Source organism: Ictidomys tridecemlineatus, chromosome 11 (assembly GCF_052094955.1).
Source record: "Ictidomys tridecemlineatus isolate mIctTri1 chromosome 11, mIctTri1.hap1, whole genome shotgun sequence".
In the NCBI taxonomy this organism is placed as follows: domain Eukaryota; kingdom Metazoa; phylum Chordata; class Mammalia; order Rodentia; family Sciuridae; genus Ictidomys; species Ictidomys tridecemlineatus.
Window position 1 is genome coordinate 129,895,475 of NC_135487.1, and position 13,982 is coordinate 129,909,456.

Below are 13,982 nucleotides of genomic sequence, written 5' to 3' on the forward strand. Positions count from 1 at the left end.
AGTCTGCTCCTCTCTGCACTCTGCACATGTTCCCTTCCCCACCTGCTATGACACTGTCCTTGCTGGGCAGCTCCAGCTCAGGTGCTGGTCCCTACTCTGATTGGCGGTCTTCAGGGAAGCAGAGCTGTCTCACCGTCTGTCTGTGGTTGACAGGGTGTAATTACTTCCTGGAGAAAGAAGGGCCCGAGACCGCTTTTCCTAGAGGGAGATTAAAGGAATGGTAGGTATTTGGAACTTTTAGGACCTATCTGTACATAGAATCATTAAGAAGCCACAGGAAGGCTGGAGGTATAGCTAAGTAGCAGAGTGCTTGCCCAGCACACGGGAGACCCTGGGTTCAATCCCCAGCACTGCCAAAGGGAAAAAAAAAACAAACAACAACAGCACACATGAGAGTAGGCATAGCGTCCTCCTGCTGGCCACATAAGCTCACCACTCTGCCCTTGGTGCTTAGCACAGTGTTTCAGAAACCCAGTAGGGCTTCAGAGTCCTGAGTGTCCTGATTGCAGATCGGAGAAAGAAAATAAAATAGTTATTTGTTGAATGAAAAAGAAAAAAGAATGCTCTTGATAAATAATTAATGTCAGAAAATGGTAAAGATACAGAGTTATGGAATAAGAATAGAATACTACATAATTTATAATCAGTGTGATCGTAATCATGTACATATATAGTATATATGCTTCAAAAGACCAGAAAGAAATATACAAAAATATTTATCTTTGATTCCTGCATTTATAAATAACCTTTTCTTTTTTGAATTGCTATATTTTCCAAGGCTTCTACAATAAGAATATAATCCTTTTACAGATTAAAAAGGGCTGGGGTTGTGGCTCAGTGGTAGAGTGCTTGCCTCACATGTGTGAGGCACTGGGTTCAATTCTCAGCACCACATATGAATACATGAATAAAATAAAGGTCCATCAACACTAAAAAAAATTTTTAAAAAGTCACAATAAAACTGGGTGCAGCGGCACATGCCTATAATTCCAGTGATGCAGGAGGACCACAAGCTTGAGGCCAGCCTTGGCAATTCAGTGAAACCCTACCTCAAAATAAAAATTCAAAAAGGCTGGGGGCTATAACTCTGTGTAGTCTCAGTGATGGGGAGGCTGATGTAGGAAGGTCACTTGAGTCCCACCGGTTGAGAATCCAGTCTGAGTTTCAAAGAAAAAGTCACAATAAGTTTTATTGTTATTTTAAAACTTTCTCCTCCAGGAATTATTGTGACCACTTGAAGGAGATTTGGAAGCCCCTCCTCAACATCTTCATAGTATCCTGAATCACTCACTAGTCTCACTGGGTTTTAATTTTTGCTGTCTCTCCATCAACAAGCCCTGGGGTTCTTTGAGGGATGAGACTGATTGTTCCACCTCAGAATTCTCAGGGCCAGGCACATTTTAAGCATTCCTAAAGACTTGTGAACCAAAGGAAGAAATCAAATGAATAGGAGTACACAAAGCTGGGCATTCTCTTTCTAAATCCAGTTGCATCTCCCCAGGGGCTAAAGGCACCCAGGATTTCCTGCACTGGTGACTGTAATCTGGGGCCTAGGAAGTAAATGGGAAGAACTGTCCCCTTGTACAGTAAGCACCCGGGTTGCAGAGACCCAGGAAGTGAGAGCCAAAATCCAAGTCGGATTTTCCTGGCCACAGCCAAGACTAGTCACGTGGTGACACTTGGAGATTCCCCTACTCTGCTCATTCCTTTGGGATCACTCACCCCTCCCAAGACCTCCCCTGGGAACAAAGGAAAACCCCGGAATTTGGGATTGGGCTCTTTTCCACCAACAGCTGGCTAGTAGTGTGCATTTAACCCACAATTCAATAAATACGAGGGGAGGAGTAATCGTCCGCTAGGAAACACTAAGGTTTTCCCTAACTTTCTTCCAGAAAAATCCTTCCAAAGTGCTTTTAGAGCCAAGCAGACCCATTACTGAGCAAAAAGACACAGACTCGGGAACTTAGTTTTAACCATTTCAACCATACCTGAAACTGAACTGTTGAACCAGCAAAACCACACACACCAGGAGTAGTAAATCCCTCGTTCAACAAAGAATTTGCAACGCCCCTCGAGCTGACAAGCCAAACAGCACCCTCCCTCCCCACCCTGCGGGAAGGTAGGGCAGAAGGTAGGCCCGGACCGGCTCCTTTGCCAGATGCCCGCCCACCGTAGGCGCGGACAGCGGCGGGCGCCCCCTCCCAACAGCCCACCGAGGGCCAGATCTGCGAATGGCCAAGTCCCCAGTGCCTTCAAGGTCTTTAGTACTCCACGTGTTCCTCCCTGTCGTGTCATCTAGAAAATAATTCCTCGACCTGTCGGTTACTGGAGAGATCTGGTTCTGGGCCAGCGTGCCCCACCCGCAGGGCGGCTGGGTTCTTTGATTTCCACACTCACCCACTTTATAAAACCAAACCTGAGAGGAAAGGCACGGCCTAGAGGGGGAATGTCCTGAAATGCAGTAGGTGCATTCCTGTCCCAAGAGAGGTTTGCAGGCACGTCCCCCCGGGCGGGGTGGGGGTTTGCGCGCGTGGGAAGGGCGTGTGCAGCGCTGGTGCGGGGTGGGCAGGAAGAGAAGGGGTGGGGAGCGCGCCGGGACCGCCAGCCAGGCTCCTCCCGCTCGGCTGCCCCACGCCTCCTGCCTCTCCCCACGTACAAAGGCGCAGGTCCGCTGCGCTCCGCTGGCCGCCGGTTCCAGCTAGCCCTGCGTCGGTGCCGCGCCTCCCCTGCTAGGTGAGTTGGGGCGCGCGCCCCCAGGCAGTCCCCGGCCGAGGATCTGACCCCTGGGGAAGCCTCTCCCCGGCTGCTTTGGCCAGCTGCGCCCGCGTCTCTGGGCGCCCGGGTCACCGCCGGGCCGGGGTGGGGAGCCACTGGCGGGGAATCCGTTGCGCCGCGCGGCAGGCCACACCCAAGCCAGGGGAGCAGCGGCCTCCCCAGCCCTCGCGGACCGGAGAAGGGGGACTTGTCACTACAGCGTCTCGGTGTTGGCGCTTTGGGAACTCCGATCTCCCTCGTTTGCGTTCGGGGTTCTGGACTCCCACCTTTCCTACTTTGCGATTAGTCCCCCAAGTTATGCGCACCCCGGTCCCGCCCTGGCTGGCTGCCCGTCGTGTTGTAGGTTTTGGCTGCAGACGGACCGCAGTCCAGGTGTCTGTACCCTCCTCCCAGTCCGACTCCCCGCGCGGGCCCGGCTGGGCGGCAGGGCTACTGCAGGGCTCCCCTCCTGAAGGGTGCTCCCCTGTTCTTGGCGTGCGCGCGCTGCAGGTTGGGCTTCCTGTTTTGGTCGGCTGCACGGGGAGGTCTTGCAGCCGAGGCAAGCATCCATGTGCGTCCTTTAGGAAGCCGTGCGGGGGTGTGGGGCGATGGCGGAGAGAATGTGTGGAGCGGTTCCTGTATTCCAAAAGTCCCTGCTTACTATCTGAAGTGCGCGGAACCAGAGATGGGGGAAAGCGGGCGTGAGGAAGGATCTTGCAATCCCAGATCACGCTGGCCCCTTGCAGTGAGACGGACAGAGGTGCCATTGGTACCCGGCTCACAGCCGAGCGAGCTTTGCCCAAGGAATGGCGCTCTCTCCAACCCTGGATCCCGCACTGCCCGGCCTCTGGCAGTCTCTGCCTAACTGAAACCAGGAACTCTGTCATGCTGGGTAGGGGTGGTGGGGAGAGCTGAGCAGCTTAGGGCCAGGCCGGCAAAGCCAGGCCCTGAGCCAGGTCTGGAACACATTAATTCCACTCCCCTAGGCGCCCCCACCCCTCCGGTCCCTTCCAGGGGAAGCTGGAAGCCTTCTACAGGGCGAGGTTAGCACAGAGGGTTCCAGGATCCTCCTGGTGATCTGAGGCCTGTGACTCAGCTGTGAGACCCGTGGGTGTGGCCCTGCTGGTTGCAGTTACTCTCAGTGGATGCTTTGGACAGAACACTCCCTGAAGGAAAAGAACTGTGCCATCTTAGAGGGCATTTTCCGAGAGGAAGTGAGTCACACCAAGACTGGAGCCAATCTGGAGAGTTTCCTTGACTGATAGCTGAGGGTAATACTTAAATGGGCAGGGCTGTGGCGAGACCTGCTAGGTGGTCAGCCAGGTTATTGGCCATGTGGGGCCCAGCAGCTCGCTGTACTTGTGGTAGGGGCGCCTTTCCCATTGAGAGGTTTGCAGTTGATGCAGAATTCTTTTTTGCTCTGAAATCTGAATTTCAGCCTCCAGGCCTGGATTTTTACATCTTGAACTTCAGGTGAGGGCAGGCTCGTGGAAACACCCAATGGATGATCTTTGCCTCCAGTGTGTTTCAGTAAATTGCAAAAGATAATGCCAGGGATTGGGCAGGAATGAGCTCATATAACTCACTTGAAATTTCTTCATCTGCGCTGTCCCCACGGATTCCAGTCCAGTTTCTATTTAATCACCCCTTCTCGGTGACAGCCAGAGGGGAGTCTCTTCCTGGTGGTCCTTGAGCCAACATTTGAAGTTTCTTGTTTCAGTTCTTCAAATTTTCTAAGTTTACTGGGCATCAGGCAATTGTTTGGGCTCATGCTGATTTCTGGATTTTCTTGGGTACAACATCAGATGAACCCTTGTACTGCCATGTCTGGCCTCTGTCCAGCCTCTGAGCAGCCACCCCTGTGCTGTCAGGCCTTGGGCTGGGTGGGGCCGAGGCTGAGTGCCTCCCAGCTTTCCATTGACAGCTCAAAAAAAATGTGACTTTTTTAGAGCACTACCCACTCAGTATGCCTTTGGACACAGTCCAGTGGTTTAAAGCAGAAAGTTGAAGGAAACAATGACATTCTTTCAGGATTATAATGTATAAATTAGGTCTCAGAGTGCTGAAAAAGATGGACTAAATTTTTAGGATCTTTCTTAAGTTCCTCATTTTCCCAGGAGAATTTAGGGATCTCACAGCAAAAGCAAAAAGGAAGAATTTGCTTATTTTTAACAATCTTCAGCACTTCTCATCCTTCACTAAATAATGCCCACTTGCACCATGAACAGATTTACTAGTGGCTTTCACAATAGCTATTGTTGACCCACCTAGGCTGATGTCTGACAATCCTTCCAGGAAAAATAGATGTACTTGGTTGGGTTAGAGGGTATTGAATTGCATCTGGAACTTTTCCCTTACTGACCAGTGTTTAGTGGGCAAGTTTTATTTGATGAGAAACTGGCTCCAGATCCTTTGCCTCAACTCTTTTCTCTCTGAATTCCCTTTAGGTATCAAATTCAAGAATACCCTCTGCGTTCAGTATTCACACACACACACCAAAAAAAAAAACAAAACACTTTTCAAAAATCCCGAAACCCTTGAACATTTTAACTCACAGATGTGCAAACATTTAGGATTGCTCAGAAGCAGACACCTTTCTAAGGGGGACTTCTCTTCCCTGCTACTCCCAGGAGGCAGCAGAGCTGGAGAAGCACAAAGTAGAAGGTGGGTTGAATGGAAGCATGAGAAACAGCAGGGGTGAGAAGAGAAGTCGGCAGAGTCTGACCAGACCTGTTTAGCAAGACACATTTCCTTCCCCTTGCCTCTGGAATGTGCTCTCCTCTCTACTTGTTCCATTCATCGGTGAATTCTTTGGGGGCCCCTTTCCTGGTCCTTCCCAGATCTCTGTGGTAGTCCAGATCTGCTCTGATCCAGGGTGTTGAGCCTAGCCTGCATAGTCCCAGCTACTGTCCTGGGACTGTCTGATGCATTCATTTACTCCCTTCCTAAACAGTTATTTAGTGGTCTGTGGGTAAAAGCCCAGTGATTCACCCTTCTTGACCAAAAAGAGCCTCAATCTAAGACAGGTGAACAATTAATTGTGATCAAGTGTTTTCAGGTGTTAGAAGTAGGTTGTTGGGGGGCACCAAAAAGACGAGGCTGCCTCTAAGCCCAAGTCCCAAGACCCTCGTGCCAAAGTATATCCAGCAAGGAAGCAGGAGACCCACCCTCCTGGAGGGGAGCTGTAAGGTGTTGTGGGGGGAAACGCCAGATTCACGTCGCTGAAGAACTTCAGCTTCAGACCAGCTGACAGCGCCACCGTCAGCCCTGCCCAGCAAGCACCGCCCAGGAAGGGAGATCCTTGTAGGAATGACTCACTCGGCCACCACTTCAGTCTGTGCCCGGAGGAGGACAGTGGGATTCATCCTCCAGCCCAGAGAAGAGTTTGGATCACAATTTTTTTGTTTAATACCAAGGATTGAACCCAGGGGCACTTAACACTTGAGTCATATCCCCAGCCTGGTGTGTGTGTGTGTGTGTGTGTGTGTGTGTGTGTGTGTGTGTGTGTGTGTCTATTTTTTAAATTGCTTAAGGCCTCGATAAGTTGCTGAGGCTGGCTTTGAACTTGCAATCCTCCTGCCTCAGCCTCCCAAGTCACAGGGATTACAGGCTCCTTCCAAACCTAGTTCCTTGCTTGCAGCCCTCCCCGCTGCCCTCTGCAGCACTGGGTACTGCTGAGACTCAGGGCTTCTCTGGTTTCCGTGCTCTCTTGGCCTTCTGGCTGGCCCCTGCCCAGCATTCGTATTGCACAAGGTCTCCTGGACAAGAGGGAGTTCTCTGGTTGCTGGATTCCCTACCCGTTTGCTGAATAAAACATCTCGGGACCCCATGGGGCAGGGACTCTGTTCCAAAGAGGAAAGTTCCATGGCTTTAGGAGCAGTGTGGGCAAGGAAGGGTGGGACTGGAGTCGCCCCAGACCACAGCACTCCCACAGAGGAAGGCAGACTGACCTCCTTCTGTTAAAGACAGTCGCATGTATTTCTTGGCAGTTCCTAAACTGGCCTGTTCTTCTGCTGCATTGCCCTTCCTTTCTGACTCTGCAGAGTGCTCTTCTCCTGCTCTGTCTTGTGAAGAACGTCCGTCCGGGATCCTTGGGCGTTGGTTCTGCGCCTCTGAACCTGGGCACAGGTATTTTAAGCCCCCGTGGTGCCCGACTCCTTTCCTGAGTTGAGGGTGGAGGTGGAATCCCATGTCCTCCTATGAGCAACTCACTCAATTCAGTGCTCTTAGGTTGCTGGACTTCCAGAACAATCCAGGCAAGGCAGACTCCCTCTAGGTCCTCTATGGGAACTGTTGTGGGGGTTGGGAGGTGAGCCGGATCTGGGCCGTGTAGGAAGAGAGGTAAAGGGGTGTGGTTCCCCTGGCATTCATCTCACGGTGGACCTTGAAGCTTGAATCTGCTGTGTCTCCAAGAGAGCTGCCTTGCAGATGAATCATGCCGGATTCTGGCCTCTAGCCTTCTCTAGCGTTCTTTGGCCTGCTCCGTCTTGTGCGGTTCTGGAGATTAAGGGGTAGACTTTACAATTCTTAAACATAATCACTGCATCCTAATGTTCACCATTTACACCTTTCACTCACTCATTTATAAAGAGGCCTGTGTCGAACAGGCATTTGTCAGTAGCAGGAACTGCACAGAAGCGTGTCTCAGGTTCCTGTTGGCACTCACTCTCCAGCCTCTCCTTCCACCTAGGTTCAAAGCCTGTCGTGATTTCTTTCTTTCTTTTCTTTTTTTAAAAAAATTTTTTGTAGTATATTGCAATCTCCCATCAAGTTCACCTGTGCCCTATCCCATAGTGATTTTAGGTGATGTTGGTCAAAGCTTCTCCGTTAAGCCAAAACCCGCTGAGTTCCTAGGAAGTACCAGACACGGGTCTTAATGAGACTCATGCCCCCCGCACGTTATACCTGAATACGGTGACCTGACTTGTTTCCTTTCCTGTCTTCCTCTTTGCTCTCCCACTGCACCTGTGGGAGCTGCGCTTCTGTCTAGTGCTGCCAAAAATGTGTCAGGCCCCCAAAGGGGTTAGGCTGTACTGTTACTTATTCCTTCTCAGTGAACTAGATCATGAAATTTGGGGAGCTTGTATTCAGGTAGGGCAGCTGAATTTTACTGTCTTCTTTATTGCAGTAAATAATAAATTCAGAGCAAATAACAAGTAAAGAAACACTTGTCCAGTGGACAAACTCATCTGTAAGTAGATTTCTAAATCCTAGAATCAGACTGAACCAGGTTCCCATATTAAGCTTGGAGGATGGAGGATTTCACGTTAACCCGTCTCGATGGGGTAGGTTGTTGGTACTCAGCCATGTCTAAGGCTCTCATTTGCCAACACCAAGAGGAACAAAGAAGTAGATGGCCTTGCAGCGGGGGCTTGGTTGGTTAAAAAGAGAGACCCTCAGTGGCTTGGGAGGCTGAGGCAGGAGGACCAGCCTTAGCAACTTAATGAGACCCAAAGCCACTTAGTGAGACCCTGCCTCAAAATTTAAAAAATATAGAAAAAACAATAATAAAAAGGACTGGGGATGTGGCTCAGTGGTCAAGTGCCCCTGGGTTCAATCCCCTGTACCAAAGGAGAGAGAGAGAGACCCTGACCTTGTTTTTCCAAATGATTAGAGCTTTTATTCTTTATTAGGTGATTTATGCAGAATTAGCTGGCAACCCGATAAATCCCTCATTCAGGCCTATTTCTATCAGTGAGAAATTCAAAAACTGGGGGAACTTGGCCCTTAGACACATTGAGTTTTATAGACACGTTGAGTTTTACAGCTGGAAAGAACCAAATGAAGCCAGGTATGGTGGTGCACACCTGTAATTCCAGTCACTTGGAAAGCCGAGGCCGGAGGTTCCCAAGTTCATGGCCAACCTGGGCAACTACCTCAAAAAATTAAGATAAAATGCTATGTGAATGTATGGATATGGAATAGTGAATCCCACTATGATGTATGATGATAATGCACCAATAAAAACTTTTAATTAAATGAAATTACGTTTTTTTAAAAAGGGCTGGGTTGTAGCTCAGTGGTAGAGCATCCCTGGGTTCAATCCCCAGTACCTCTCCAAAAAAGAATCCAATGGGTTATCTAATCACCCTCCTTCCAGTCATCCTCAAAAGACCAGCTGCACCTTTGGCTTAAAGTTAACGTGAACTTTGTTGCTTTTCACCCTTGGACAGGTTCCAGCAGACTCCCTGAAAATGCCGTCTCAAATGGAGCACGCCATGGAGACCATGATGTTCACATTTCACAAGTTTGCCGGAGACAAAGGCTACCTGACCAAGGAGGACCTGAGAGTCCTCATGGAGAAGGAGTTCCCTGGGTTTTTGGAAGTAAGTGTTGAAGGGTTCAGAAAGAACCAGACCCAAGAGTCAGTACTTCCTTCTCCTTCCTCTTCCGTCCCTCCCAGGGGAGGCACCACGGGAAAGCTCTTTTTATTCACTGGTTTACTGAACAGTATTGGATACTGTGAGAGTGCTGCAGGGAAACAAAATGAAGAAGACACAGCCCCTGCCCTCGAGGAGTGGTCACTTATAGAACTACTCACAAAGAACGGCTTCAGGACGTGTCCATAAAATGCCATCCGGAGTCCCCCCCACAGTGTGAGTGTGGGGGAAAGAAGGCTTTTCACAAGAACACATTCACGGCCACCTTCAGGTTCATGAACCTGACGCTGGAGATGCCACATCTGGTCACACTCCACTTTGAACAACTTGAATCTCTGTGTGTGTGTGTGTGTGTGTGTGTGTGTGTGTGTGTGCACGCACATGCTGGGGATGAACCCTGTGCATACCTCACACCTGGTAAGCAGGTGCTCTACTGCCAAGCGGCACTGCTACCTCCAATCTCCCTTCTTAAATCCTTTCAGACAAAAGAGGTAATTTTTTCCTCCCTCTTCTTTCAACTCTAGTCCATAAATCATTTGCTGAACAAGGACCCAACACTCCAGAAGTCACTGCTTTTCACACTGAAAATGTTACAGAAAGTAGAAGCACGGTGGAGTTTATGCCTCCCCTTTGGTAGAGTTTATGCCTCCCCTTTGGTAGACGGAGGAACCCTGGAGACAAGGACAGGACTCTGCCAGCAGCCCAGATGCATCACTCAGGACATTAGCCACTGGGCACAGTTGTCCTTTGACTTTGTCAAACCCTAAGAGATGGTGTTTTGAATTTTATGTGCAATCAAGGTGAAACATTGCCGACCCAACAGCGGATGGAAGTGAAAGCCGGCCTTTCGTGGCCGCAGCTGTAGTCACTTGGAAGGATCACTCCTGTGCCGGGTGTTGTATAACGCATTAGCCCCTCAAGGGCGAAGGGAAATAATGATAAAGGCTGGGTCCTGCCCCTCGTCATCTGCCTGGCAAACAGTACCTTAGTCAAGCCCCTGAGTCCTAGATCAATTAACGGGAACTCTGCAGAAGAGTTTTTTACACGCCATCAATAATGGCTAAATGAATAACCTAACTCTTCTGTCTGACCTGCAGTCACCACAATGCTATCCCAGAAAGAGCTAGAATAGTCGGTCATTCTGCTGTAGTAGATCCCTCTACCACAGACCAGGGGTTAGAAGAGCCGGCTCTGGCCTAACTAACAATGGACAGGAGGCTCAGCTCTCTGGGACCCAGTTCCCTCCTCTGTAAACTGAGAGGGATGGGCGTGATTTATCTGCAAGATCGCTTTCAACTTTCTGTGATCTTTTAGGCCAGCAGAGTACCCAAGAACAAAATGTGCTCAGTATGAACCAGCCCACCGCGTGGACAAAGGGGTTCTCCACAGTAAAACTTGTTAATCGTGTTGTTGAATAAGTTAGAAGCCAGAGTACAAAGGGTGGGAGTAGTGTGGAGAGCTGAACATGGAAGGGTGATTTATTCCAGAAACATGCACACACACACACACACCATTTTGTGTCATGCAGTGTCACTCCTGATCACAGCCAGGAAGCTGGAGGCAGGCCAGAGTGAGCTGCATGAGGCAGGTTTTAGTTGATCACTTAGGGCGGGAGTTCTCGCTAGGAAGTGTGGTGGCTTTCCCTTCAGGGGTTTCTGAGTACACTATAAACATCCCGCACACTTGAATCTTTGAGTGTCAGGTCCCGCTCAGTGTGTAGTCGCTGGAACTCATAAATACTTTACCTGAGCCTTTTAACAACCTCAAATGGGCCGTGGTTCTCTCTCTGGTTGATGGCTGGACCAGAAAGAGACACGTCACTTTACCACTTCTAACCGGCGTCACTGTGGAGAGGTGACCAGGCCAGTCGCCATGAAGGCATGAGGAAAGCCAGCGGGATCTCGCCGCTGCCCGTGGCTGCCTGGCGTTCAGACCTGGCCTCGGGGGTTTGTGATTCCGTCCTACGTGTTCCTCTTGAAGTTGGTCCTGTGTACAGCATCCAGGGAGGAGTACAGGATGCATAACTCACCAACTCACAGAACGGCAGGGACCCTGGGGATGACACCCCAGGCCAGCCTCCTCCATTCACCGTTGATTCGTGAAATTGTGCTGAGCTGTTGTATTTACTCAAGGTCACATGGATAATGTGACCTGATGTCACTAGCATGGCCTCAGCTATGCCAAAGAGGAAAGAGAGCTGCCTACCCCACTTCTCAAAACCTGAGGCAGCCCAGGCATCGTCAGCCCCTCCTTTAGATAGGTACGGCAGTGACCTGACGCTTGCTCCCTAATAATCCCATGAGATCTCTTCATAGGAGTTTCCTTTGTAGAGGATTGGAATATGATGAAGAAGAAAAAGCTTATTAAGAGAAGGTAATTTTAAACTAAAAACTGGCGAGTCTACAGTGGGTTGTAGGCAGAATAGAAATGTGAAGTTACTGAACTGCTCCCTAAAGATTTATGAAAGTCACTGGTGACCTAAGAGAAGACAAATAACAGGGAGATTAGGCACGAGGCTGTCCGTGGTGCAAATCAGACAAGCTCGTCCTTGCAATCGCTGACTGATATGTATTGCCTCTCTTCTTTTTTTTTTTTTAACCCAGAATCAAAAAGACCCTCTGGCTGTGGACAAAATAATGAAGGACCTGGACCAGTGCAGAGACGGCAAAGTGGGCTTCCAGAGCTTCTTCTCGCTAATCGCGGGCCTCACCATCGCATGCAATGACTATTTTGTGGTACACATGAAGCAGAAGGGAAAGAAGTAAAGAATCCAGCAATTACCCCCGCCCTATAAAGATCTCCCACAGGGCTGCTTAAGGAACCTGCCCCACCGATTCCCCTTGTGTAAAGATTCCAGGAGGATCAGGACCCTTAGAAAATGCGCAAATAACGTCCAACTCCCATTTGACAAACAGAGAAAGCTAAAGCTCTTGATTTTTATATTGTTTGCATCCTCTTGCCCTCAATAAAGTCTCCCTTTTTTTTTTTTTTTTTTTAGTTCTGAATTTGAGATGGCATGTTTGTTGCTGCTTGGGAAATGCTTATTCCCTGCTCCTCTGGTTCATAAAGTGGCAGTGCACCCACGGTTAGCCAGTGCTTTGCACAGAACCTACCAAATGGGGAAGCATTTTCCATTCAGTCTTGGAGTCTTAACTTAGATATCTAAGTGCTCTGCCCTGTTACTCTGTCTACATGAAGGACCAGAACTGGAAGAGGTATGCGAGTATTCTGCAGGAACAAGTCTGATTTTATAATCACTGAGCATGGCCTCACCCCGTTAAGTCAGTGCTTCTCCAGCCGGGGTGATGCCTGAGACGTCCAAACCCATTTTTCAAAGCCAAGTTGCAGCAAACTGAAGGGCAAAATTAAGCCCATAAGAGAACCAGTGGAGGGAGGGCATGAGTCCTAGTAATAATGCCATATTAACATCTGTTGAGTCAACTCCCAGGTGTCAGGAAATATCTAGATATGACTTATACACAGGGTGCAGCTCTTTTGTTGAAAATGGAGTGCCGGTACTGATGGCTTGATCAATAGCAAAATACTTCTCGCAGCCTTTACTGTGCCTGTTACAGGCTGCTTCGTATTTGTGTGTGTGTATACACACACATATATGCATATATATAATGTATATTATACACAAATATATATAACATATATATACACACATATATAAAAAATATCATGTTATTACTAATGGAGACACAATATATGAATTCCATAAATTAACCCATCACATTATTTCAATTACATAGGTAAAAAAAAGATGGAAACCTTTTTTTTTTTTTTTTGGTCCTGGAGATTGAACCCAGAGTCACTAGACCACTGAGCCCCATCCCCAGCCCTATGTTGTATTTTATTTAGAGACAGGGTCTCACTGAGTTGCTTAGTATCTCGCCATTGCAAAGACTGGCTTTGAACTCCTGATCTTCCTGTCTCAGCCTCCCAAGCCGCTGGGATTACAGGCATGTGCCGGCCACCTAGCCCAGCCCTAGAAACATTCATTTTTGTGATTGAACACGTCAATATAATTCCAGGAAGACCTTTCATATAAATCTGAGAAGTGTAATATAAAGTCATCTTTTTCCATTGCAAGGAAAATCATACAAATAGTTTGAAGCTAGCATCAGAGAAAGACCCATAATAAAGTCAAGGATAAAATTTCAATCATTTTATTTTGTCTCAGTCAATAAAAGGACAAGGTGAGACATCACAGCTTTGTAGTTGTAGGATTGTATCAGCAGGTTTACGAGAAGGGTCTGTTACAGGGGGGTTGAATGACGGAGTGGAATTGGCTAGCTAAATCAACACAACTAGATCAACTTCAGAAATGACTCCCAGGCCCAGGCTCTAAGGCTGGGCCACCGAGGGTGCTGCTGGCTCCGGAAGCGGCCAGCTGAACTGAGAAACCATTGCTGCAGCTGGTAGCTCTAGAACCATCCAACCTGTGGCAGAGTCCACAGAAGCAAACCAGATGCCGCTTGCCCTGCCTCTTTCCACACATGACGGTTCCACATCCAGGTCTCACGGAGGTGCATCTGATCCGCAGAATCTCAATCACACCAAAACCCTAACTGCAAGGGAGTCTGGGGAAAGGTTTTACATTTTCCACGCTCTGCACATGGAGAGTTAGCGGGCTGACTTAAGATGATTCTTAATTGTAAGAAGTTGTGGTTCTGGGAAAAGGAGGTCCTAAAAGGACCAAGAATGAATTGGCCCATCTTGTCAAGGCAATGATCTCTCATCCAGGAGAGTGTGTATCGGGCCAGACTTCCCATTTTGGTCTACCTGCCCCAGGGGAACTGTGTTTACTGGCTACAGTGAAGATTAGCGGTCAGTTCACAAAAG

The 13,982-nt window shown here is 48.8% G+C and overlaps 1 protein-coding gene and 1 long non-coding RNA gene across 2 annotated transcripts in view; one reads left to right on the top strand and one right to left on the bottom strand.

Moving 5' to 3' along the window:
* The window catches only part of LOC144368516 (uncharacterized), a 140,776-nt gene that overhangs the window by 13,537 nt on the left and 113,257 nt on the right, over positions 1-13,982 (bottom strand). The window lies entirely within an intron of this gene.
* Positions 2,577-12,128, top strand: S100a10 (S100 calcium binding protein A10). Its single transcript, XM_078027545.1, has 3 exons — positions 2,577-2,733; positions 8,928-9,080; positions 11,738-12,128. The coding sequence occupies exons 2-3, from the start codon at positions 8,949-8,951 to the stop codon at positions 11,897-11,899; spliced, it is 294 nt and encodes a 97-aa protein (XP_077883671.1). The 5' UTR covers positions 2,577-2,733; positions 8,928-8,948; the 3' UTR covers positions 11,900-12,128.